Source organism: Meleagris gallopavo, chromosome 8 (assembly GCF_000146605.3).
Source record: "Meleagris gallopavo isolate NT-WF06-2002-E0010 breed Aviagen turkey brand Nicholas breeding stock chromosome 8, Turkey_5.1, whole genome shotgun sequence".
Taxonomy (NCBI): Eukaryota; Metazoa; Chordata; class Aves; order Galliformes; family Phasianidae; genus Meleagris; species Meleagris gallopavo.
The window spans coordinates 32490245-32515319 of NC_015018.2; the positions used below are offsets into that span (position 1 = coordinate 32490245).

Below are 25075 nucleotides of genomic sequence, written 5' to 3' on the forward strand. Positions count from 1 at the left end.
TAGAAGCTAATTCCATAAGTTGTTTATTTATCATTGAAGAAACACACAGCAGCAAGTTCTGTGTTGGCTTCAGTATGACCAGATAGTTAATTGTTCTTCTGCATCCCAAAATCAAAGTCAACACAGCCATTAATACAAATCACTTCTTTTGGAAAGGGAAAGAATTTACCCTGAAGACAAAGAATTGGGGAAAAATTCAACAACTTCTCCAAAACCACACATTTTAAATATGACAATATTTATAAATCCTTGAAAGGCATGAATTATCCAGTAATGGAAAAGCAGTTGTGCTATTGCAACAGAAAATACGTAGCAATATGCTTACCAAAACACTTAAATTGTAAAAGCTTGGAGTTTTGTGTCTGCACACTGCAGCAATATACATTACTGGAAAAATGACTGCAACATGGCTTCGTAGGCTTCATGTATTCAAGTAAATCTACAGAAAAGATCCCAGTGTAGCTAATGCTCATAATGTTTGTTGTGTTTAATTCAAATTTAAACTTACTGAATTTAGATGATAAAATGTCTCCCAAACTGCCTGCCCTCAAAGATTGTAAATAGAGGGGGGTAGGGGGTTAGTTTTTTTTTTTTTTTCCTTTTTTGGCAAATCATGGAAATTGATCCAGCTCTGCTTTTCCCCTAATTCCACTGTGTGAATTGAGGTGCTTTCAAATGCACATTCAGTGATAATACCCCATTCCAAATTAAGACAGACTAAAAATATAAAGGTCAGCTTGTTTTGGTGTCAAATAGAGGCATTACTCAAGGCAGCCTGCTTCTTTTTATTGTAGCAACAAATGATCCATGAAGTAAGCATCATTTGAAATTTCAAAAACTGGCATTCAATTTCCAACCTTCTGCTGTGAGTTTTGTGCATGATCAATCTATATGAGTAAGTAATTCAAGCTCATGCTTTCGTGTTATCTCAAAACATTTGTTAAAGAATTCCCATTCAGAATGTTTATAAGCACAAATATAATCTGTGGATTCGATCAAATCATAGCTAAAACATTGGTTAAACTGTTTTGATATTCGCTTAGCGTCGTACAGTGGTCCACCCTTCTTCATCTGTCTCATTTTTAGTACGACGAACGGGCTCACGCTCCTTTTCTGTTTTCCAGGATCCCTTCTCCTTCTCCCCGTCTCTTTCTCGATCTTTTGATGCTGACGGGGGAGCAGAAGCTGGAGGAGCAGCAGGGGCAGGAGCTGACCGCCGGACTGTTTCACGTTCTTCCCCACGTTCTTCTCTCCTGTCGTCAGCACGCCGCCATGAGCTTGCTACAAACACAGAAGACATTAAAACCACCTTTTGTCATGTTCAACCAGCAGCCTGCAAGAGTTTAAACAAACAAGCCTAGCACCGACAGCCTGATTTACTGATTCTCAATCTTGCCAAGAGCTAATACAAAGATGACAGCCAAATGCACAGCTTAATTTTACAGTGAAGTAATGGACAGGAACTACTCATGCCTCTTAGAGACTTACGATTGCTGTCAGCAAGTGAAGTGTCATTTTTAAAACAAAGTAACTGCAATAAGAATGTTCTAGTGATGTATACAGTTTTACAATGTAAAATACATCCTTATATTATCAGAATTAAAAGCACAAAAGCATCTCTTTAGAAACAACTATTTAGGTGTTCTATGTCTCAACAGCCCTTTGCTGTTCAGCATTATTGAAGTCAGATGTGACACAGGATTACACAGTTCCCCTGATACTAGTCTTTAGCATTCTTCACTATATGAAGAATTGTTCGTTTCCATCAAAAGGAACTTAAGAATAATACCCCAGCTATGAACAAAACAGTGTCAAATACTAAACCAGATGGTCAAAAAATAAAGTAGTTCTTGATATTATTTTATAACAAGCACACATACATATATAATGTATATATCTCCCCACACTGGGAACCCTCAACCTTTCTGCTAGCTGCAGTAAGATGTGTTCTGTCCCACTTTGCTCTGAGATTAGTCGCATGACAGCACCCACAATCAGGGAGCATCAATGCTCAGGGCAGAAACCAAATGAAATTCTGAACGCGAGAACTCCAAAATGGCAAGATGTGGTATCTCAGACCAAATGTCTTTGTTGTTATTGGTTTTTATAGGAGACAGCAAAGTATAAATGAATGTACATAATTAAAACTTACTAATGTACATATTTAAAGTAGGTTACTCATAAAAAATAAATATCACTAACAGTGTGAAACCCAAATAAGGCAATAAGGCCTTATTTGCAAATATTTCTCTCAGTTTTGAGAAATGAGCCAGAAATTACTTTCTGGGACACCTCTCTTGATGATTGAACTATAAACAACTTTCATTCACCTCAAATGTAATGCGACAGCGATAACTGCAGACTTAAAATGTCTGAATCTGATCTGAATTGCTACTATAATAGAAAAGAATACAACTAAAAACAAGGTTCACAGAAAATGTAGCAATTGCACTACTGCTGCTTTGTATTATGTTGTTACATAATACAGGCCATTTAAGTGGCCGAAAAGAATCATCTCCTAATGCTGCCAGGGTAATGTGGAGGACCTGTAATAATTGCAAGCCTTTAGGAACACAAAACAAACATACGTTCTTCACGCTCAGATCTGAGGGGCGGTCCTCTTCTGAGCGGTGGTTCTCTGTCATCAGCACGGCGATCTCTCATGTCACGGCCACCTCTGTCCCATTCTTCACGACGACTTGAATCCCTCCAGCTGGATGTTTCCTCAGCTGGTCCCCTTCTCCAACCAGCATCATCCCTTTTGCCATTCAAAATGAAAAATAAGACTAAATGTTAATGTTTTATCTTTGCTACAGAAAGAAGTGATGATGACACAGATATTTTCAGGGCCTATGGGTCTCTATTTAATATGCTGACTTCCAAAATATGACGTACAGGGGAAAAAAAAGCAAAATACTTAAAAGCAGAATCTGGGATTCACTCTGTTAGCTGTAAGAACAACGAACCACTATGCCATTATCCACTTACTACCCATTTCTTACACACCAATCACAGTTCATTTCACTACGTGAAGTCAAATTATTTCTTAATTACACAAAGGAGTCAAACCTGGGACGTCTGAAACGATCATCTCGATCAAAATCCCTTTCTCTGTCAAATTCACGGTCTTTCTCACTCTCGTCACGATCTTTGTCTCTATCCCACTCACGGTCTCCAGGAGGCCTGGAGTCTCGGGGAGGCCCCCAGCTGTCCTCACGAGCCTTCTCACGCTCTCTCCATCCCCCTGTAAGCAACAAAGTCAAAGGAATTTATGAATAATTAATAATCCCTCAAAAATGCATTTACTTCTCTCCCATAAACTGTTTTGGATTTTTTTTAATAGGAAAAAGCTACTGGAGTGCATATAAAATGACTTGTGATAATTTTGTACTGGTTTGGATTACATAATTGATGTCTAAAGAGTTGATGTGGCACCTGTAAAAATATAAAATAAAAATATAATAAACATACAAATGTGAAGGGAAAAAAAAAATCAGCAACAGTTTCAAACGCAATCAGAAACAAGTATTGGTTACCAACACTACTATGAATTAGAAATAAACCTCACAGGAATAGGATTGGAGAATAATTCAGGTTGGAAGAGACTTCAAAAGGTCATCTGGTCTAAAATACTACTCAATGGAGGACATCCAAAAAAATACTCCTAGTTTTACCATATCTAGGAAAAAAGAAAATTACTTATCCAAACCAGATCCACTTGAGTAATGCAATGATGCATCAAAATCCTTCCTAGCAGATTAATTTCAGATCACGCAGGGAAAGAGATTGAGGTGCACACAACTACTGAAAATGTTCTTCCTTTGTCAAAGCTTTAAACCTGTCTATCTTGTTTTTGCATGTAAGTAAATACCATCAATACTATGTGATCTTTAGATATAATCCAGGCAAATAATAAACGCTGCTGATTTTGGCCATGCACGGTTTGTTTAATTGAACCAAATGAAAAGGATTAATTATCCTAAGTATAGGAGTGTCCATACTAGCAGAATTACTCCAGACGTTTTCAGGGATGATTGTCCCATCTTTTCTGTCAAATATATCACATCCATTATCTGCTGGTTTAACCACACTTTGGAGGAAAAATGATTGCATTATACTGCTTTACCTGGTTTACCAAATGGTCTCCAAGGACCTGGTCTTGAATCTTCACTGCTACGCCACGGCCCCCTGTCGTCATCTCGTCTGGAGAGCCTGTCATCATCTGTGTTACGCCATGGTCCCCTGTCGTCATCCAGACCTCGCCTGGGACCCCTGTCGTCATCCAGACCTCGCCTGGGACCCCTGTCGTCATCCAGACCTCGCCTGGGACCCCTGTCGTCATCTGCAGCACGCCAACTGCCCCTGTCATCATCCAGCCCACGCCTGGGTGGCCTGTCATCATCTAAAGCCCGTCTGGGCGGCCTGTCATCATCCAGCCCACGCCTGGGTCCTCTGTCGTCATCTGCTGCTCGCCAACTGCCTCTGTCGTCATCCAAGCCACGTCTCGGTGGTCTGTCATCATCCAACGTACGTCTGGGCGGCCTGTCATCATCCAACGTACGCCTGGGAGGCCTGTCATCATCCAACGCACGCCTGGGCGGCCTGTCATCATCCAACGCACGCCTGGGCGGCCTGTCATCATCCAACGCACGCCTGGGCGGCCTGTCGTCATCTGCAGCCCGCCAGCTCCCTCGGTCATCATCCAAGCCACGTCTGGGAGGTCTGTCCTCATCCAAACCACGTCTCAGTGGCCTGTCCTCATCCCCTTCACGCCGAGGCGGTCTGTCTTCATCCCCTTCACGCCGAGGTGGCCTGTCCTCATTTGATTCCACAGAAGGCCGTTCCTTTTCTTCTGCAGGACCTCGTCGAGGCAGATCATCCCCTCGCCGAGGCAGATCATCACTTCGCCGGAAAGGTCTTTCATCATCTCTTGCTTCTCCTCGACGCCAATCTCTACAAAGCCACAAGGAATAAGTGAGTAGAAAATGACGTCTAGAAAACCTTTACATGTAAGACAGTGCTGTTGACTCCCATCAAAATCACTTCTGAATACCTGATGTATGCTTGCAAGTACTTTTACAGAGCTTCCAGTTTTCAGATGCACAGGGTCTAATTGCTTTGAGTGCTACATGAAAGTGATAGGTCAGCTCCCCTACAGATTCACTAAATATTGAACAGTTTATTATCCTTTGAAACATCACAGCTGCTTAGTAGTCTCCTTTGGTCATCTACTGCAATAAAACAGATAAGGCGTTTTGCTTCTACATCAAGCTTAATTTGACAAACTCTGTATCTCAAAGAACTCATTAAAAATAAAAACCACAGTCATAAAGTATCCCTTATCTTCACACACACACACACACACACACACACACACACACACACACACACCAACCCTAAAATCCCATCTCTGTTTTCACTCAACAGATTGGTGATGCTCTCACTGACAAGCACACACAACTGGGTACAGCAGGACAACTGCTGCCTGACTGCAAGCAGGGTACAGGCTCTGGCAGACTAAGACTTATAGTGATTCTCCTTACTAGGTTGTAGGAGGGATAAAAAGCATTGGTTAGAATTTTCACTGGGCTATTGTGTCATCAGTTCATCTTTAGAATATGCTTAGCTTTGCAACACTGAAAGGATCAGACATTACTGAACAGTAGTTAGAGCCTTCTACCTTGTCACTTCCCCGGAGACAGCATTTAGCTTAATGCCCAAAGGAGCCATGGTAAGGAAAAGATTTAGAGCACTGGAATATGCTGATCACCTGGAATCCTGTACTCTGGGGACTGCTGCACAAGACAATCAGCTGCTCTGTAACTGCATGGATTTGTGTCCTAATTAAACAAGCATGTCAGACCTGCTCCATGAGAAATCAATGCCTGCCAGAAATTTTTTAGCTGCAAGCTAATGCATTAAATCTGAAGCATATAAACAGATGCATTAAACACTTCTGCAATACGTAAGTAAAATGCTTCACTGGAGAGTTTCATGAATTTTTTTATGTCGCAATTCAAGAGAAAGCGGATCGCTATCAAGAAGAGCAACACAGCTTTTAAAAGAGAGCTTAAGACACTATTCACTTCATCAAGAGATCTTATTCCACTATTTTAGAAGAAATTACTAGAGGGAAACAGTAAATTGATTTGCTTCCACAGTCAGAGTAAGCTGTAATGGATTTAAATTGCTGCACTGGAAATTAAGGTTAGACATTTATAAATATCTATTTGTAAGGGTAATTAAGCAGTAAAATACACTGCCAATTAGAACAAGTAGTGGTATTTCCATCGACACAGACTTCTAAGAACAACTAGACACGTTTCTTCAGAAATATTTTAAGCACAATGCATCTGGCTGTGAAGCAGAGGAATGGACAAGTTTTAAAGATCCTACTTTCTACAATTATACAAACAGTCTTCATTATTACTGAATATATTCCAAACATCTGGCAGTATAGATGTGATCAACTGCTTTTAAAATAAAAGTGCAAGGTACCATCAAAACATTCTTCCTACAGAAATCCTTCCTCTTCTCTGTTCTGCAGTCTTTCAGAACTTTTAGTTTTAGTTTATAGCACACATTTTCTGCTCTGCAAGCTCTTCTTGAATAGCTTTCAAGACACTCAGCTTTGACTTTCTTTCTCACAATTATTGTCAGTCTTCTAAATGGAAAATCTCAAATCTCTAGGAACTCTGCATCTGTTCATCATCCTTCCCCAGACTGTTCTTATGCAATTGCCTCCAATGTTTGAGCGGGCCAGAAAATTATTACTTAGAAAAGAATCAATGTAATTAAGTTTATCAGATGTAGAAGGCCTAAGCCAGCCTTCATGTATCTAACCTAAACAGAAAAAGAACATCTGAATGTAGCTGTGGGACAAAATCTCTCATTTTGAGATTCTTAGAAGCAATTGGAAGGTAACTTAGAGAAATGTAAAGGCCTGAGAGATTATTGTTAGTGCAGCTTTAAAAAAAGAGCCACACATACTAAGCCCAATCATCACCTTTCCACTGGTGCTCGTCGCCATTCGGATTCAGTCTCACCACCTCTTCTCCAGGAGCTTTCAGACTCTCCCCTGTCACCCCAACGAGATTCCTGTATGTCAAAGGGAAGTAGGAATATCCTCTTGAATACTTTAAAATAAAGATTTCCAGCATCTAAGTTATGCCTTCCACAGCATAACATGCCTTTAAAAAAATCACTTGTTACACAGTAGAGAATACTGAACTACCAGGAGATTGAATAAGTGAACTTTATTGCTCATGGCAGATCAAGAACATTAGGATCCCTTTGTGCCACACACTTCACTAACATGGTAGGAGGATACACAAAGAGTTAATACATTTGTTCATAGAAATTTTAGTGTATTAACAACAGAAAGAGAGTTAGCAAACAAAGATGTTCTAAAAATTTCACTTTCCTGCTGCATAGCAGTATTAGGAGTGAATATATAATCCTTTGGTTTTGAGCTTTCTACCAGATCAGAAAATGTGACTGCATAAATCATAAGCTCTCTGTAGCACAGACCATTTCATTCTGGGTGTACACTTAACATGAGACCTTAAGGCACAAAACAGTTAAGGTATTTTGATTCACCCATGTTGCTTAGAAAGAGGACAGAGCAACAATTCTTCTTTTTTTTTTTTTTTAAATAAAGGTTGCATGTCTTTCCCAATTGCTTTCCCAAAATCAAACTGTACTACTTCTAATGCAGTCATTTATTCCTGAATGCTACCATAAGAATCAAATTAGATAAGCCACATAAAAGAACTGATTTCACGTAATCAGACATACTTACAAAGGGTTTGATACTAATCTTTCAAAAGTTTTTTAATTTGGCAAAGTTTACACTGCTATATAGAGAAATAATCAGGCCAGGCTACATCTCACACATCCATTACTCTGAGTACCTATTTAAACATTTTTTATAGTCTTCTTGTATAAAGGATCCCAAGAAACAAGAACGAACAAAAAGAATTCCAAAAGTGCAAATGGCATTTTTCATGTGGTATGGGTATCTTTCTTAGAACCCATGTCAGTTTTTCCATATAGTCAAGTGCCTGTGGCTAAGAATACTTCTTACGTGGAAAAATACCAGTGCAGTGAAGCATTCTTTAAACGAGGACAATGGCTAAGGTGGATGGAATTTAATCTAAGTTTTCTTATTGTTAAGGTTTGAAGAAGTAGGAGTTTAGAAGGCTTGTTATGTTTATAACATCATAAGCATTTTATTTATGAAATAAGTTTTGCTTTGTTTCCTGGTAGGTTGGTACAGTGATATTCCCCAATACCTATACTGCCAAAAGGAAGCTACACACACCTCTCGTTTTTACTTCATTGCTTAATTCTTATAAAATAGAAAGCTAGACTTTTATGTTTAGACTGGAATTCTCCTCCAATAGCTACTCTAATCTGTGACTTGCATGAGTCATTACACATGCTACAAACATAGCTCTCCTGTTTTGTGTTAATTTATATTGAATATTCCTTTTAATCTTTATTCATTTAGTTTCTGAACAGCCTGGTGACCTTTGCTCAACTTTACAACAAAACTACAGATTGAAGCTCCTGATAGAGAGCTGAAAATAAGTGACATAAGTAATTTAACTATTAAATTAGACACACTATTACTGAATCGCTTAAACCATTTATTTTACCATCAATTGTCAACTTTTTCCAAATAATCTACAGAAATAAAAGCAGGCAAGAAGAAAATCAAACCTGTAAGTATTTACCTACCTTTCTTGAAAATGGATCATCCAAACCTCTCCGCTCCTCTTCTCTGCGACGCTCCCTTTCTTCTATCTCCATTTCTCTTTGACGTTTCTTCTTCTCTAGTTCTTCCAGCTTCTTGACACGCTCCTGGTACTCCCGCTGCTCCTGCTCACGTTTCTCACGCTCGATGCGCTCCTTCTCCTCACGCTCTGCAGAGTTGAATAAATGAATAGAACATATTCACAATTACACTACTTTGCTGTACAGTACTACTTTTTTGTACAGAGAGGATGTACAAAAATACTCCTCCTTTGGCTCCTTATATATATAATCTCCATCCAACTAAGCATTTCACTGAACATGCTTAACCACAGAATAGGTTTTGTGGAAGCATTTTAATTCCAAAGCAACAGGAAAAGAATCCTTGACACATTCATTAACCTGACACCTTGAACAATAGCTGCTAGCGAAAAAGAGGAGAAAGTTTACTTAGATGTACAGGATGTATGTGCCAGCCAAAACATTAATATACATCAAATATAGTAGAGGCTTTCTTTTTAGAAGAGGTCAAAGGTCAGCTAGTAGTGCTGTAAGTATGATACTAAGGACTTCTGTATTATTCTTCTTTCTTTTAATATTGCATGATTATCAACTCAGATACAAAAACACTTCATCCAAGCAGCAATCACACTCTCAATTATACCTTTAAGCAGTTGTTCTTCTCGTAATCTTTGCTCCTCTTCCTCCTTCTCTCTGTAATAAGTAATGCGTCTTTCTTCTTTGCGTTGCTTTTTGCGTTCCTCCAAACGATTGCGCCTCTCTTCTGCTAACCTTTCCTGGAACTGTTTGAGTTTATCCTGAAATACAAAAAAAATACACGTGAAACTACCAGAACTTAAACATTAAAGAGCTGAACAAAAACACAAGTTGCTAAATAAAGTTGCAAAGAAACACCAACCAACATATTAACGTATTAAATTTGCTCAGCTAAAAATCAACTGTGTTTCTGTTTACCGTTTTAACTTTCTCCTGCAGCAAATTTGATAGAAGTGAATATACTCCTAAGACACACAGCAATCACAATTTCAGTCCTCTATTTGCTTCTTCTGGAACATAAATACATTATCTAGCTGCTGACCTCCCTAAACTACCCATACTTATAGCAGAGAATCCGGCACAGTTTTTTCCCTGCCCTTTTGGTCTAACTCGTTATCAAATTTGGCAAACAAAATGCAACTTGCAGCACCAAATACTATCAAAATAATTTCCAGATTCAAAGAAAAAGATAATAAACAGATAAGTATTTCTATGTATTTCTACATATTTCATCAGATTTCTCAGCTTAAGGATTATTTTCATTATCATAGAATGACCTGGGTTGAAAAGGACCATAATGATCACCTGGTTTCAACTCCCTGCCATGTGCAGGGTCACCAACCACCAGACCAGGCTGCCCTGAGCCACATCCAGCCTGGCCTCAAATGCCTCCAGGGATGGAGCATCCACAACTTCCTTGGGCAACCTGTTCCAGTGTGTCACCACCCTCAGTGTGAAAAACTTCCTCCTAATATCTAACCTAAACCTCCCCTGTCTCAGTCTAATATATGCCATCATCACAGCAAATTCAAGTATTTCTAAAGATATAGCCAGCTGCTCATATGCTACAATGATCTCTTATTAATTGTATTAAAGAAAAAGGTATTTTAAGGTGCTTATTTTCCATAAGCTGTTAAAGAAATTGACAAAAATTTTAAATGGTAATACCCAGGAATGGGTGCAGGAATATCTATTTTTAATCAAAGCAGTAAATAAATGATTTCAAAATTTTGTAGATTCTAATTTGCAATTTTCAGGAAGAATCACTGAGCCATGAGTTGATTTCCTTACTTCAGAGAGATATTCTGATATTCTGATATTTCAGTATCATCTCTTGCGTACCTCATAAACCGTCCGTCGCAATGCTTTGAGTCTGGCTTCAAATAAATCTCTATCCTCCAACATCCTCGAGAGCCTGTTCTTATGCTCAAGGGCTTTTTCACGCTCCAGCTGCAAAGTGGTGATCTAAAGAGATAATATAAAAAATAACATGAAAGAAAAGCTCACTACATATTTGCATTTGTTCTACCTCAGCTGCTACTCAAATTACATCTTCTTTCAGATCCAGGTCAAAAGATATTGCTGTGTAACTGCACAATAAAATTTAAAAATTTAAACAATTTTTCACACCAATTTTTTCCCTTCTTTTCCCAAGTGAAGCGAGGGAAAGGAAAAAAAAAAACAGTGCAAAACTGCTATTTTTCATTCACAGCTGATGGATTTTATCACCTGAATAACAGTTCTTACCCTCTCCTCCTCCTGTTGCTCCCACAGCTCCATATCACGCACTCTTTGCTCCTCATAGGCAGTCTTTATTAAAGGAATTTCTTCTAAGCGCTTTGCTCGTTCAAAATAGTCGATCTAAATAAAGACAGCACAATCTCAGAACGTCATAATGCAAAGACCAAATGTGGAACACACACTCTTCAACATCCTCCAGAAGAAAACCCAATTTCTCCAATACAGATACCATTATTATATAACCATGTGGATCAAAACCCCACCCAAACAACACCTCACTCTATCATCAGCACCTAAGTGCATTCCAAGCAAAGGACACAGTCCATGCTCTTCCTAACAGTCTCCCATCATCAACAACTCTCAGCTCCAAGGATTTTCTGAGACAACTTTTTTCCCTTCCATTCAGCAGGCAGTACATTTCTCCTCTTGTCCTGAACTCAAAGCAGCTTTTCATACACAGCATACTTTGGAAAGAAACCCTATAGATGGACAGCTCACAGAATGAAGGCCCCTCTTGTACCTACACATAGGCAGTTTGCTACTATATCCTTTCTCCAGAAATCTTTGAGGCACAGTGGTACTAATTTACAAAGTCATTTCTCAGGCAGAAGCCAATCCATACCATTAACAACTCCTGCTTTTCTGATCTCAAATTTCTACTTAACCTACATTCTTCTTGAGATAAAGGGACTGGAACTGGACATGATACTTGAGATGCACAAGCCAGATTTCCCTACTGACAGCTTATGTTCAGTCTGGAGACAATCGTTTAAGATGTAAAGCTAAAGATGGGTTGATTTTATTTCCTACTTCCCCCACACAAAATACATCTAAACTGAACTTCAGTTAAAGACTCAGTTTCATGCCATCGCTGCTAAGTTTTCCTTAAAGCCTTTGGTGAAGAACTTTATAAAGAGTTTTTTTTGAGTTGCACTTAACTTCCCTGAGGAGCCTGTTCTACTGCTTGACCACCCTCTCAATGAAGAATCTTTTCTTAATATGCAACCTGATCTTCCCTGATGAAGCTAAAAGACACTGCCTTGCATCCCATCTCCCTCACTAGTGACTAAAAAGAACAGTTTCCCTCTCTCTCTGCTCCTCCTCATGAGAAAGCACTTGCAACTTCCAAACATCATACTGGCTTTAAGTGAACGGAATTGCCAATGGGATCATATAAACTGTTTCAGTCTTGAAAACATATGGGCGACTTTCACCTTGCCCAGGTCATACATTTTTATTTACTCTGACAGCACATTCCCCACACTTGCAGTCATGTGAGTTTCATGTAGACTCTCTTCAACAGTCTAGATGAACTCTAGCAGTGGAATTTCCTCTGCTTTAGTGAAGACTAATGCAATTAATTAATTTAGGTCCTCTAAAAGCCTCTCCCCTTCTCTGAGCATTTAATTCTCTCTGAAGATATTTTCAAATACAAGTCTTCCCAACTAAGACTCACTTCACACATAGCTTAAGTTGGTTTATCATGCCTTCAGCTTCTTTTGCTAGCTTTACACATTAACATTCTGAATATCCATATATTTTATATGAGAATACACAGCTCACAACCACTAACATAAGTGCTGTATAGACATGGCTTAGCACCCTTACTACTTTGTACCTTTTTCTCCTGATTCTTCAGTCGTTCCTGAAGTTCCTTCTTCTCTTTCTCCAGCTGTTCCACTTGTTTAGCCATAATGAAGTCCGGATCCAATTCTTCGAGATCCTGCAGCCAAGTACAGTTATCAGTACAAAACTAAGCAAACAGTATTTCTGTCACAAATGTGAGTTTGTTCATTTAAGTGTCTGCAGTCCTCCACTAACTTTTAAACAAATTTGCTTCAGAAGCATTCTCAGCTTCTTTTCCTCTCTCTCATGACATCTGGGGGTAATTTGCATTTTACTTTTAAAGCTAAAACATTTGTATCCTGATTCTTGATTGAGACATGGTTCAAGTACAACAAAATGGAACCTGACTATCTTCCATAGATCAGATGCTGTTTGAGAAACCAGGGGCTTAAAATAACAGCTGACTTTACTGCAGGTAAAACAGATCCTATCCCAATTCAGTATTAGGGCTTACTTACACCGCTGAGCAAATTAATACTTAAGTGCCAAACAGGCAGTCTCGTTTCTTAGACATTGTTTATAAGATCAGTCACCATACAAAACCAGTAAAGAACAAGAAATTCGGGCAGCCTATCAGTATAATTTTAAAAGCACAAAATGCTTCAATAATAAGCTTTCTACCTCAATATCAATGTCTTTAAATGCTTTGGCTCCCAGTTCAGTCTTCTTAATCTGCTCCAGGCGCTCACGAACAGTTTTCTTTTTGATCTGCTCATGCTCCTGCAGGATACGTTCCTTTTCTCTTTCCTTTGCCTCCTGGCGCAGCCTCTCTTCCTCAGCTTTACGGACTTTCTGGAGCTCTGCTTCACGCTGCTCCAGTTCCTCTTTTTCACGCTGAATGTTCAGACTTTCAAGGCGCTCTTTTCTTTCTTCTATAGTTTGACGGCGTGCAAGAATACGCTGATGTTCCTTCCTTGAATTCTTTAAGAAGGCAGTGACTGCTAGCTGATGCTGTTCTTCCTTCTCTTGCTGGATGTAAATTAAGAATAAGACAACGATGTATGTAGCATCTCTTCAAATAGGCAGAAAACGTAACAATTGCTTCTCAAAGAAATCTGAGAACTAGTTTTATTTCCCTAATTTGCCAGTTGGATGGAAATACAACTGTAATAACGCTAAATCTAATTACACAGAATCACAGAATGGCTTGGGTTGGAAGGGACCTCAAGGATCACAAATCTCCATCCCCCTGCCACACACAGGGCCACCAACCTCCCCATTTAATACTAGACCAGGCTGCCCAGGGCCCCATCCAATCTGGCCTTGAACACCTCCAGAGACGGGGCATCCACAGCCTCTCTGGGCAGCTGTTTCAGCACCTCACACTCTCATAGTAAAGACAGTAATCACACTATCCATGTGGCACACAAGGCAGCATCAATTCAACAGAACCACGTGCAAACGGAGCTGAAAGTTGCTTATATCAAACAATATTTTGCAGCACATCTATTTTAGGTATGGTATTTTCAAAATTTGTCCAAAAATACTGCACACAGATGCCAATGATAATTAGGAGTCTTTATCTGAGAGTAATTTAGGGAACCAATTTTGTTTCTCTCTCCATATGTTAGCAAGGACAGCACCACATGTATCGTATTTCAACACAGCTCCCTTGTTTTTAGTGTTGAGGGTTTTTTTTTTTAGACATTCAAATGTAAAACAAAAGTACCAGAATTAACACAAGGTATTGTCTTATGAGATGAAAAAAAAAAAAAACCGGAATCAAGTCATTTTGACTAAATTATAAGAAGCACTCAATTGCATGTAGACTGTTCTTTAAGCATCCTCTTGGCCATCCCATAAACTCTCCTCCAGAGTATTTTTATATGGTTCTCTGTAGAGATGCTCACTCTACACATGAAGAAGTATGGCTGTGCCAGCTGAGGGAGCTGCCCATTTTAATCACTGCAGGAAGCAGCCAAGGACTGCAGCTTAATGACTCACAGCAAGCACTCAGTCATGCTGCTCATGAAATGTGAGAGTGCTCTGAGGTATTTTTAGCAATCTGCCACTTGCAGAGCATTAAATAAAAACATTGGAACACCCATAGTTTGTTGCACTTAAAAACAGGAGAGGGTGCCAGAAACACAACAATGAAAAACTTGAGATTTTGTAACAAAATTGAAAATAAATTGTATCTTTCTAAACACTTAGAAGAGTGAGAGGTTTTTATGTGAATAGCAAAGAAAAAGTTATACCCCTTTGTTTCACAGCTTCCCTAATCCCACAGGTCAGTATTAAACCTGATCATGGACTCAAATTTTGCAAGCATAATTACTAGTATTTATGTCTTATTCAGATAATTAAACTGACATCATGACTACCTGTCATCTGTACATCTGTAAATGTACAAATAAAGCATATTTTTTTCCTTTAGAGCAACAGCTTATCTGAATAAATCCTTTCCTGTGGGAAAACTCACATGAAAATAAGCACTATTAAATAGTTACTATATATTCAAGCTAACAGAAGTAAGCTAGTATTAAGTGTCACAATACAGTCCTACTTTGTGCAGTTATTTTAGGAATACAACTTCTTATTTCCAATCTGGATAAAGCATTTAGTATGAACATCTTGCCCTCAGTCCTTTTCTCAAAATGGAAAAGTTCTACATACTGGCTACAAAAATCTTTCTTTCTTTAGCACACAGCACACAGAAAATTTACCACTCTTTTAGAAGAAGTGAAGTTTTAAACTTGCCACAATCAAAGCATGCAGGAAATCCCACAGTGTGATTTACACCTTGCTCCTACAGGGCTCTGGAGAACCTGAAATGCGAGCTCATCAGGTTGGCTGACCTTGGAGTCATATGAGAGCGAGTGCCAGTGAGAAACAAGTCAGTTCTTCAGCTGTGGGATCTTTTGTTCGTGCTTTTAGATTCCACTAGGAAGTCACATTACAGGTTCTTCACAACACTTTTGCCAGAAAGAATAAAGAAAGCAGGCTCTTGCATTTTCAAAAATGCATGCAAAATTTTAAACAAGTCTTAGCTCTTTGGACTCAACTATGGCTATATTACTATATGGTATATTCTAAACTTGATATACACAAAATCAGCCATTTAAATGCTGACATTATTTTTGTTATGATCACTGACAAGCCAGGTGCATTTAGGAATGATTTGTTCTTCTTCACAAGCACAAATACACTTGAATATGAAAAACAAGTCTGGAAAAAAAAAAAAGGAAAAGACATCTAACTTCAGAACACATTAATTAAAATACAAACTGTTAAAAAACATCAAGTTCTTAGCTTTAGTTTCTACTTAAAGTACAGGAATATAAATGGAGCTCATTATTACTGACAAGCTGTATCAGAGAGCATTGCAACGCTTTGAAAAATGGAGCAACACACATCTGAAAACACACCAGAATATACAGTAATACACCACAGCATCAGCCCTGCCTCCTCGGATCTTTGCAGTGCCACATTAACCAAAAGATAGCTCAGTGACTTCTTGGTGTGATATTCAAATCACAAATTCAAACGAGTTCATTTTGCCAAACCAAAAGCTGCAGAGCTATTAGAAGAGGTTAGTATGCAACAGAAGGATACTCTGTCCTTAACAGACACCTTACCATTCGTTTGTGTATATCAGCACCTCAAGAATACATTGTTTCTGAGGAAAAGGGACAACAGTACTGCTAGTACCATACTGAAAGCAGTTCACTGGAAGAGCAGCTTATCAGACAAGCAAGAACTGACATGGGTCTATAAGTGCAACCATTAATACAAAATGCAATGTTTAGGAGAAACGTTAGGATTTGTCAGCATTTTCAGAAAATGCAGAGTTACTTACCAGTAAGTGAGGGGGCTTAATGACTGCAAGAGCCTTGGCCAGAGCTGAGGACATAGCAGTCAACTGATTTCTAATTTGCTCAGAAGGCATGCTTTGTAGCTGAGGGCCCAGAGGAGCATCTTCTCTAGTACTATAGTTCAAATCTGAGCCAAAACTCAGGGTCCGGGTGGTGTGGTCAAGGCGAACCTTTGCAAAAAAAATAAAAAATAAAAAAAAGGAAAGAAAAAAGGTGGGGGGGAGGGGAGATTGTATTATTAATTGCTCTTAAATGATTTCTGTGCTGCTGTGCTCATGGCCAATGCAAGTCAACAAGAGCTCTAAGTAAGAATTAAAAAGAAAAAGAGCACTGGATAGAATCTTGCTTTATTTCCATGTTCTATTTAAAAATAGTCACCGTAAGATGCTGAAATTTCAAAGATTCTCTCTTTCTCCACTTCGGTAAAACAGGAAACAAGAATCTCTTGAAACAAGATAGTTTCAATTCATCTGTCTGCAGAAGTGGTGTTATAGGAATGAATAGCTTAAGATAAAATCTAAATGGACAATCTGAACAAAAAACTATTGGCATTTCTTCACCAATTTAAAACATTTAACTACAGGTTGTCATTCATTCAATACAGACAACCTGACCAACAGGGCAATCTTCAAGAGGAACTGCCAGTTTTTCATGTCGCCACTTCCATTTTCATTCCAGTTTACTTCCATCTCACAGAACCAACCACCCTCCTTGTGCTCAATGCCCACCAGTTCCTCTTCATCCAGTGTAATACCCACAAATTCATACATCATTTCACAGTGTTTTTTGACAGCACTTACTTGTAAGTCACAATGTCTGGCTGCATCCACAATGCTCCGTTCCAGCTGGAAAGCATCAACAAAAGGAACCAGGGTAGCCAGGCGAGAAAATTCAATGCTTTGATAGATCTGGGCCACCTTTACATGAAAACAAACATGAGGCATTTTTCCTCATTAAAAAGAGACAGAAATAAAAGCTGGTAATCTATTAAATCATCAATAAATTAAGGTATGGGTATTAATACAATTACAAATACTCTTTCAGGATTTTATTTCTGTACTGAATACAAATGTAAGCTAAGAATAAATGTCATTACTAAATAGCTTCTTTGTATGAAGGAGACTGGCAGCAGTAACTACGTACAGCTAAGCTGCTAATTAGCCTTCAAATATTTCTTTAGCACATCAGAAATAACACTGCTCATCACTTGCAATGAAAGCAGGTCAATGAAATGTGCGTTTTATAACATGTTTATAAGAAAAAGCAACACCCAAATGTTATCCCATAAGATTTTAAGACACAATGAATTACCTTAAATAAAACTTCATAGTCTCCACATAAAGAAAATCCAGGCAAAAAATTGCACCACTGTATTCAACCACCATTAAGTACAATTAATTTGGCTGTACCTAAACGATGTACAAATTTGCAGATATGGGTCATACACTGGAAAAAGTATTCCAAAATCATAATGGCCTTCTAGTCACTAGAAAAAAATTACTTCAGCATAGTTTCCAGGTTGGTGCTCTTCCAACACATTGCATCTACTTACAAACACACATTTTCCTTATTCATACCTGCTGCAAAAGGCGAAGAATGGTATTGTTTTGCAGGTGAGGAACATACAGCTGCAGTTCAGGTTCCTTTTCAGCTTGGTCTTTCACCCAGTTTAGTACCTATAAAAACTCTGAAAAGTTACTTTATCTCCATCAACCCTTAAAACTTCAACATTAAAGTACTAAGTGTGACCCTGAAATACTTTTGTTTTACAGCTCAGGAAAGAATAGCACTTCTGTTCAGATACTCTGTTTTACTGAAGTCAGTCTTCTGGTCAGAACACCAGAAGACTGCTAACACTTTTTGTATGAAGGTGACTGACAGTACTGGCAACATGAACCACACTGCTAATTTACCTTCATGTTTGTTTTAGCACTTCAAATATCTTTGTTCCCACTATTAAGGAAAAAGAATGTGATGTGCTTCTTTCATTGCAGAATTTACATTAACACAGTTAAAGGGATCTCACACAATTCTATGTCCCAGTACATTGCATTTAAAAAGTAAAAACAGATTACAGTATATTTTTCCACTTCCAATAGTCCACTTGCAGGCACACCTTTTCTCACTCCTTCATTTTTAAGTTAAACTCAGCATCATTTCCATCCACAAGACCTTCCAAAGCATTTCAGAAAGTGCATTTTTGCAGAGCACCTTAAAGATGGGAATGAATTTTTTCCACTATCTGGATGAAAATACAAAACCTACCTTGCTGACACGGCTACATAACTTGAGTGGGTGAAAGTCAACTTCAAGCCAATTGTAGAGTTCTTTTACTTCTGGAACAACATATTGTACTACGTTGAACCTCACCTACAATGAACAATAACCAAAATATCTTAAAATAAATACAGTATTAACAAATAGAAATGCTTTAAGCATTTTACACTCCCAAAGTTAAATAGGTATCACATGTACCTTTTAATACAGTTTGATTCTTTTTAAAATAAAACACTCTTGGTTACAGTGACAATAATTGTACATAACATCAATTAATCATAATGAAAGTTGAAAAAGTAGACAAAAAACATACAAGATAAATATCTAGACTGCAGTGCCACCCTCAACATATTCATCTTTTCTAAGACACAAAGACCTACAGTCCTACTACAAGGACGTATGCTCACATCCAAACTGAAAACAGCCCCTCTCGTGAACCTGAAATGTTAACAGTACACTATTAGTAATACAACTAATCATAAAGCTGTTTTAATTTTGAAACTGTCATCCCTTAGCTAAGTGCAGCACTTCTGGGATGAAAACAGATCAAAAAGAGGACTTGAGAGTTTAAGAGCTCCTCATACAAGCACGATGACGTACCATATCATTAATTAGACTACCACGGGTAGGAGGGGCCTGCAGACCCAACAGAGTTGCCAGACGTCGCTGTTTTTCCACAATGATGCCATCCATATCCAGGAGACGAGCAATATCAGTTCTCTCAGGGGTAATAGGAATTGAGAGCGTGGCCAAAAGGACTCGAGTAGACATCCTGTTGACAAAGCATAAGGGATCCCACAGGGGATGAACTGACAGAGAACACTATTTATTTCATTTTCATATACGTGCCAATCCAAAAATAGGGATGAGTAGTATTCCTATTGTCAAACTATAAAAAATACCAGTAATAACAGAAAAGACAACAGCTGTGCAGTAAGGATACAGCATGCACTGCTCTTCAGTAACCAGAGGAAAGATTCTTATAACACATTTTCATTATGTGTACATGTGGGTATATACATATATACATACAAAGATAGGATAAACAAAGCAACATATTTTCAATCTTATTTTACTCTTTTCTGATTGTCATGAATTTTAACATTTCTTGCTAAATATACCTATATACCTTTTGATGTTAAATGCAAGTAACACTAAATATTTAAATTTGATCTCAGTACCCAGATAAGCAGGAGTATAAAAATCTCATACAGTATTTATTTCCACCATCCATATATGCCTGTAAAATGAGCCTCAGAGTTTCATGCAGCCAATGATTCTGCATGCCTCAAAACCCTAGCCAGACATCATATTACCAGCAAAGAATTAATGGCTGTTTGGCTATTTGCACTTGCATACACTAAGGAAAAGTTCATGCTGGCAGTAAGGAAACCTTGTGAAGTTAAGTATCACCACTAGAACAGAAAATGAAAGCAAAAACCAGATACTTCTTAATTTGTTTAGATTCCCAGTCAGTAACAAAGAAGGAAGCTTAAATAAGGTGACCTGACATTCGCATTTCTTACTTTACTGTAGCTTTGTACAAAATCCATTCTCTAAGTCTCTTTTGGGGCAACAGTTAGTACTGGCCACTTTAAGCAAAGCTGCTCATAGCCATGCTTGCCATCTCCTTCTTTTGGGATATAATTTAGTTTATTTTTGACCATCTGAAGTTAAAAAATATAATGTAAGATCACATTAAACATCTCTCCCCACCTCTGCATCTCCTCTTGTGTGAGATTCTTCCGCATTTCTCTCGATAAGTGATAAAGTCGGTGAAGTGTAGACGCATGAAAAAGAGCATTTCCTGATTTCCAGAAGACAGTCGAAACTTTGTGATAGTAATTTGCCATCAGCTGTGGTTTGGGTGGTTTCTTAGACAGTGCAAAAAGCCCATGAATATCCTCCACTGCTTTGAAAGCTTCCTGAAAAAATAAATACACTAATTTTAGAAGTTTTTTCCCAGCCCCACCCAAGCAAGAGAAGAAATAAAGCACCACTGATGGCTATAAGGCTATATTTCATCCCACTGAAATCTGTGATCTCCAGTTTTGACACTGGATGTAATTAAATACTTCTTTCTTAATAAAGAAATTATTTGGACATCCTGCAAATCCATTACATCTATATGCTAGAATCTGGTAATCTGGTCATTTAATTTTGAATTATTTATTTATTAATCCAATTTTTAATCTACAAATCAAGGAAAAAAAATTGAACAGTGCCCCTATTTTTACCATTCTATCAATTCAATCATTTACTCTTTCTACCTTTTTTCATATGAATCATGCTTGTTGATTAAAATTGGTAAAGCTTTCCTAAAATTAAGAAATCTGTATATATATATACGTGTATATATATATATACGTGTATATATATATATATATATACACACACACAAACATTCTCCTGCAAATACTTATATATAGTTACTTCCATACCTAAGAAGAATCAACATAAAAGAGCATACTCCAAATCCAGAGATACAACACCTCCATCTCTTTAATAAATTTAACATTACTAAGATCCCAAAACAAAGCACCTCCCTCTCTGAACAACTTGCTTTGAAAATGTCCTCACTGGCCAGATACTAACAGACTTCAGACAGGAAGTTCTGTGGCCTCAGCCTAACTACAAGGTTTAACATTCACCAACCACTTCCCAGTGATGTAGCTCAGGAGAATGCAACACGTAAGAGAGGAAGATGTCAGCCTACTTCTCACTTTCACAACTCTAAGGGACTCCAACCACTTCACCATTAACTACGGCCAGCAGAAGCTTGGTTTGAAATGCTATACAAAAACAGCAATTCCAGAGACATCAGATAAAGCATTCAGTACACATGTGGGAAGGCAGCAGACTACAGGCTGATTACAGGAAGCCGGCTGCATACCTGCCACAGCTCCATGCTAATAGCACTGTCAAGCTGCACAAGCCTGGTCTCCAGGTGCATTGACTGGCTGTCAGGATTGTTGAGGTTGATTGCTGTGCTTTGGTTATGATGACGCTGGATCTGCCCCAGATGCATTCTCAGGTTATCACAGAGTTTACGGAACTCTGCTTTGCGAGTGTACTGCAGGCAGAATTTGAAAGCTGCACAAATGAAGAATAGAAATAAGAATGTTAACTGGTGGTGATTTAGTTGTAGTCCTAAATGGGGTCCAAATATGTACAGTGATGCATTTAAAGAATCTTCATTTACAGTTCACAGACATTTCGACACGATATAATCTAAGTGCCACACATAAAGAAAAAGAATCAATGCAAAGCACTTCCATCTTGACCTCAAAAAAAAAATTAAGATGCTTCTACATAATCAAGCTCAAGGAATAAAGGGGATACTTCTAGAACATTTTAATTTAAGGAGCGATTCTAGTTTTTATTTTGAATTCAGTGCTAAAAACCCAATAGCCACTTTCTTAAAGAGCAGAGCCCAAGTTACATATCCAATGTTTTGCACTCATTTTTTACTTTTTAAGAAATCATCCATTCTTGGAAATTTTTTTTTCTTGCAGAATAACATCCTAAGTATCAGACTAGACTGCTTCCTATCACGTTCTAGACAGCATTTTACTAGGTTACTTCTGAGTCAAAATTGATAGCATATCATATTTTTACAATAGCCTTTACTGTATCGTACATTAATGGAAGACATTTGTCATTCCGGATAAAAAAAGCGAAGCTGCAACTAATTTTTATAAGTTAGAAAAAGTAAAGGCACAGCACCAGTAATACTAAGTATGCCCAAATAAACTTTTCCTTGTATATTCTCCTACAAGAAAAGATTTGTGTCCAGAAAACCCCTGCATTTAATCATCTCTGTAATTCTGAGAGAAGTATGAGCATACATAAGCAGTAATGTTTTCAACTCCGATGCAAAAGTAAGAGATGAATAATCTCTCACTTTCTAATTTTACAGCATGTAACACAGGAGTGCTGAGCCTCGTTACAGTTTCCACCTTCCCAACCCACCTTGCTGTGCGATATCATGGTACAGGCGTTCCACTCTAGAATTATTACGGAGAAGATCCAAACACTGCCTATAGGATTCCCACAGAAATTTAACCCACGGTGTCAAAAGCAGGCGGTCAGTACGATCCTGTGTGTCTTCTCCACTTACAGCACTCAGAAGAACACTACAGTTTTGGGGCAGGGGGAATGGAAGAGAGGAAAATAAATGGAAAAAGAAGACAAAAGGTTTTATTGCTCACAGTTCCCACAGTATTTATTTTTAATCAAGATCTACGATCAGACTGTAGGAATCCAAACTGCTACTTGCCACTGAGCGTTAACTGCTGCTTAGTTTCAAACTTGTCCCTCAGACTCCTCCTTTAAAGGACAGAATCCCTTTTCTTGATGTTATGTTTCATATTCTGACAGATGCGTGCAAGCTCCATGAGTAAAAGACTTCTGGAGGTGGTGTCCTTCACACAAGTAAGCAAAAGGAAACTAATTCTAGGATTTTCACCTTCCCTGTTTTATCAGGCAGCAGTCACTGTCCTTCTGTTAGCCTCAAATATCACTGGCTACTCAGATACTTTTCCACTTGCTGAAACGTTCTTTTTAGCAAGCAGCAGTGCTGCCAGAGAGAGCTTACTTCTTGTTGACATATGACACAGAAGAAATGCATGCCTTACAACTTCTATTTTCTCCATAGAAGACTGCTACCATGTCACCTACAAAAACAAACAAGTTCAAAATATTCTCTCTCTACCTATTATTTGTAGGCTCAATTCAGTTCACCCTTCACTGTTTTAAATTTTGTCCACAAACAAACTGGATGTCACTAAAGGACACCCTTCCAACCCAGGTGCATTGTGCTTTAAGTCTGAATTTACCTACCAACACACTGTCAGAGAAGCAGAAGTATCTCCTTGTACATAATCAAGTGTACCTTTTTTTAAGTTACTTTTTTTTAAGTACCCTGTAATTTCTCACTGTTCAATCAACAGAAGCATAGTACTTTGCTAAAGAACACCTTACTGTTCCTCAGCTCCATGTCTTCTCCTTTAGCTAGTCCCTTCAACCAGATATTTCTATGGCTCGCCCTCAGAATGTAGTGGTTCATCCATCAGCTCATAAAACTGGAATGATACAATCCCTCTCTTCCTTTATATCTTTCATATCCATGGTAATTTACAGCTGTGTCACTAGCCACCTCCTATGCAATCCCATCAATATAGCACCCATCAGGTATCCTTTCAAGTAAACCATCCAGTCTCATTTCCTTTACACAGGTACTTCTGACTTGGAATCATGGTGACTCTTCTTTACTTCCTCTGTCAGCTTCCATTTTTATTCTTTACTTTGTTCCTAATTACATCAGTAAATTCCTGAGCTGTTTGCTTGTTCCACCAGTATCTCTGTTGCAAACAAGGTGTTTAGAAGAACAACTGCTGCCTTCTATAAAACTGTTAAAATACAGCAATACTAAGAGCATAAAAAATAAAACCACACATTTAAACTTCAGAACATCTAACAATTTATATACTAACTTTTCTAACACTACTCATTTAACCACACCACACACTTGATAAGTCAATGCAAAAGCCTTAGTTCAATAACAAAATCAGGAAATTACTGTTAAGGTGCACTACTCATAAGAATCACAAAGTTTCAACTGAAAAAGTCTTCTTTGTTTCCAGTATATATTTTATACATTCATACTCTAACAACATTCACTGAAAATCTAGAAATCTTTGTGTCACTGCATACAAGCATGAAAGTAAGGACACTTTGCTGTGAAACACTTATATTTTAAAGGCAGGCCTCCTACCTTTCTGGAGTTTGAATATTATCTAAGTCTTCTATGTCCAGTACCATCTGCTGGGATTCTTCCTTTGCTGCCTCTGTTTTTTCTTCAGCTAACTTTAAATAGGCTCGAACAACATCCTCTAAAGATTTGATGTTCACCTGTATCAAAGGCAGAACGTGAAGGTGTTTCTCCCAGTGATAGGCAGCAAATATCCAAAAAGTAAATGCTACAAAAGCAGAAACATCTAAAACAGAGGTGAATTCTAATTCGAGACTGATGTTACTTTTAGATCACATCAGCTGACAGATACTATGCAAATAACAAAATGTTCAGAAGCCATACCTGCTGGCAAATATTCTTGTACTGGTACAATCCTTCTTTTGCCAGATGACTCTTGCGGAGATCCACACAGAGTTCCAGGTACTTCAGCATAATCGGCTCGTGGATTTTCTGCCATGTTCGGTGTTTTTTACTTTTCATAACATCATAGAGAACATCAAGGGCAGGCTGCTTTTTGCCGACCTCAAGGAATTCTGAAAGGAAAATC

General features: G+C 38.2%; 1 protein-coding gene and 2 non-coding genes across 5 annotated transcripts; all 3 read right to left on the reverse strand.

Annotated features, from left to right (window-relative positions):
- On the reverse strand, positions 1-25075 carry EIF3A (eukaryotic translation initiation factor 3 subunit A). 3 transcript variants are annotated; one of them, XM_010714909.3, is made up of 22 exons: positions 24871-25075; positions 24550-24686; positions 22746-22909; positions 21667-21866; positions 20490-20698; positions 19374-19545; positions 18762-18866; positions 18074-18172; positions 17297-17413; positions 16481-16666; positions 13303-13650; positions 12674-12778; positions 11062-11175; positions 10657-10779; positions 9422-9575; positions 8743-8927; positions 7007-7098; positions 4663-4953; positions 4127-4632; positions 3070-3244; positions 2589-2758; positions 1-1281 (listed from the first exon to the last, which is right to left on the reverse strand). In XM_010714909.3, exons 1-22 carry the CDS (start codon positions 25006-25008, stop codon positions 1040-1042), a joined length of 4032 nt encoding a protein of 1343 aa, XP_010713211.1. In that variant the 5' UTR covers positions 25009-25075; the 3' UTR covers positions 1-1039. The 3 variants fall into 3 exon arrangements, with proteins under 3 accessions (XP_010713211.1, XP_010713210.1, XP_010713209.1); XM_010714908.3 differs by having other exon boundaries at positions 4127-4300; positions 4331-4953; XM_010714907.3 differs by having other exon boundaries at positions 4127-4953.
- On the reverse strand, positions 17603-17735 carry LOC116216918. The gene has a single exon (XR_004160589.1). It is a non-coding gene; the product is annotated as a small nucleolar RNA SNORA19 (small nucleolar RNA).
- LOC116216919 lies at positions 18355-18478 on the reverse strand. The gene has a single exon (XR_004160590.1). It is a non-coding gene; the product is annotated as a small nucleolar RNA SNORA19 (small nucleolar RNA).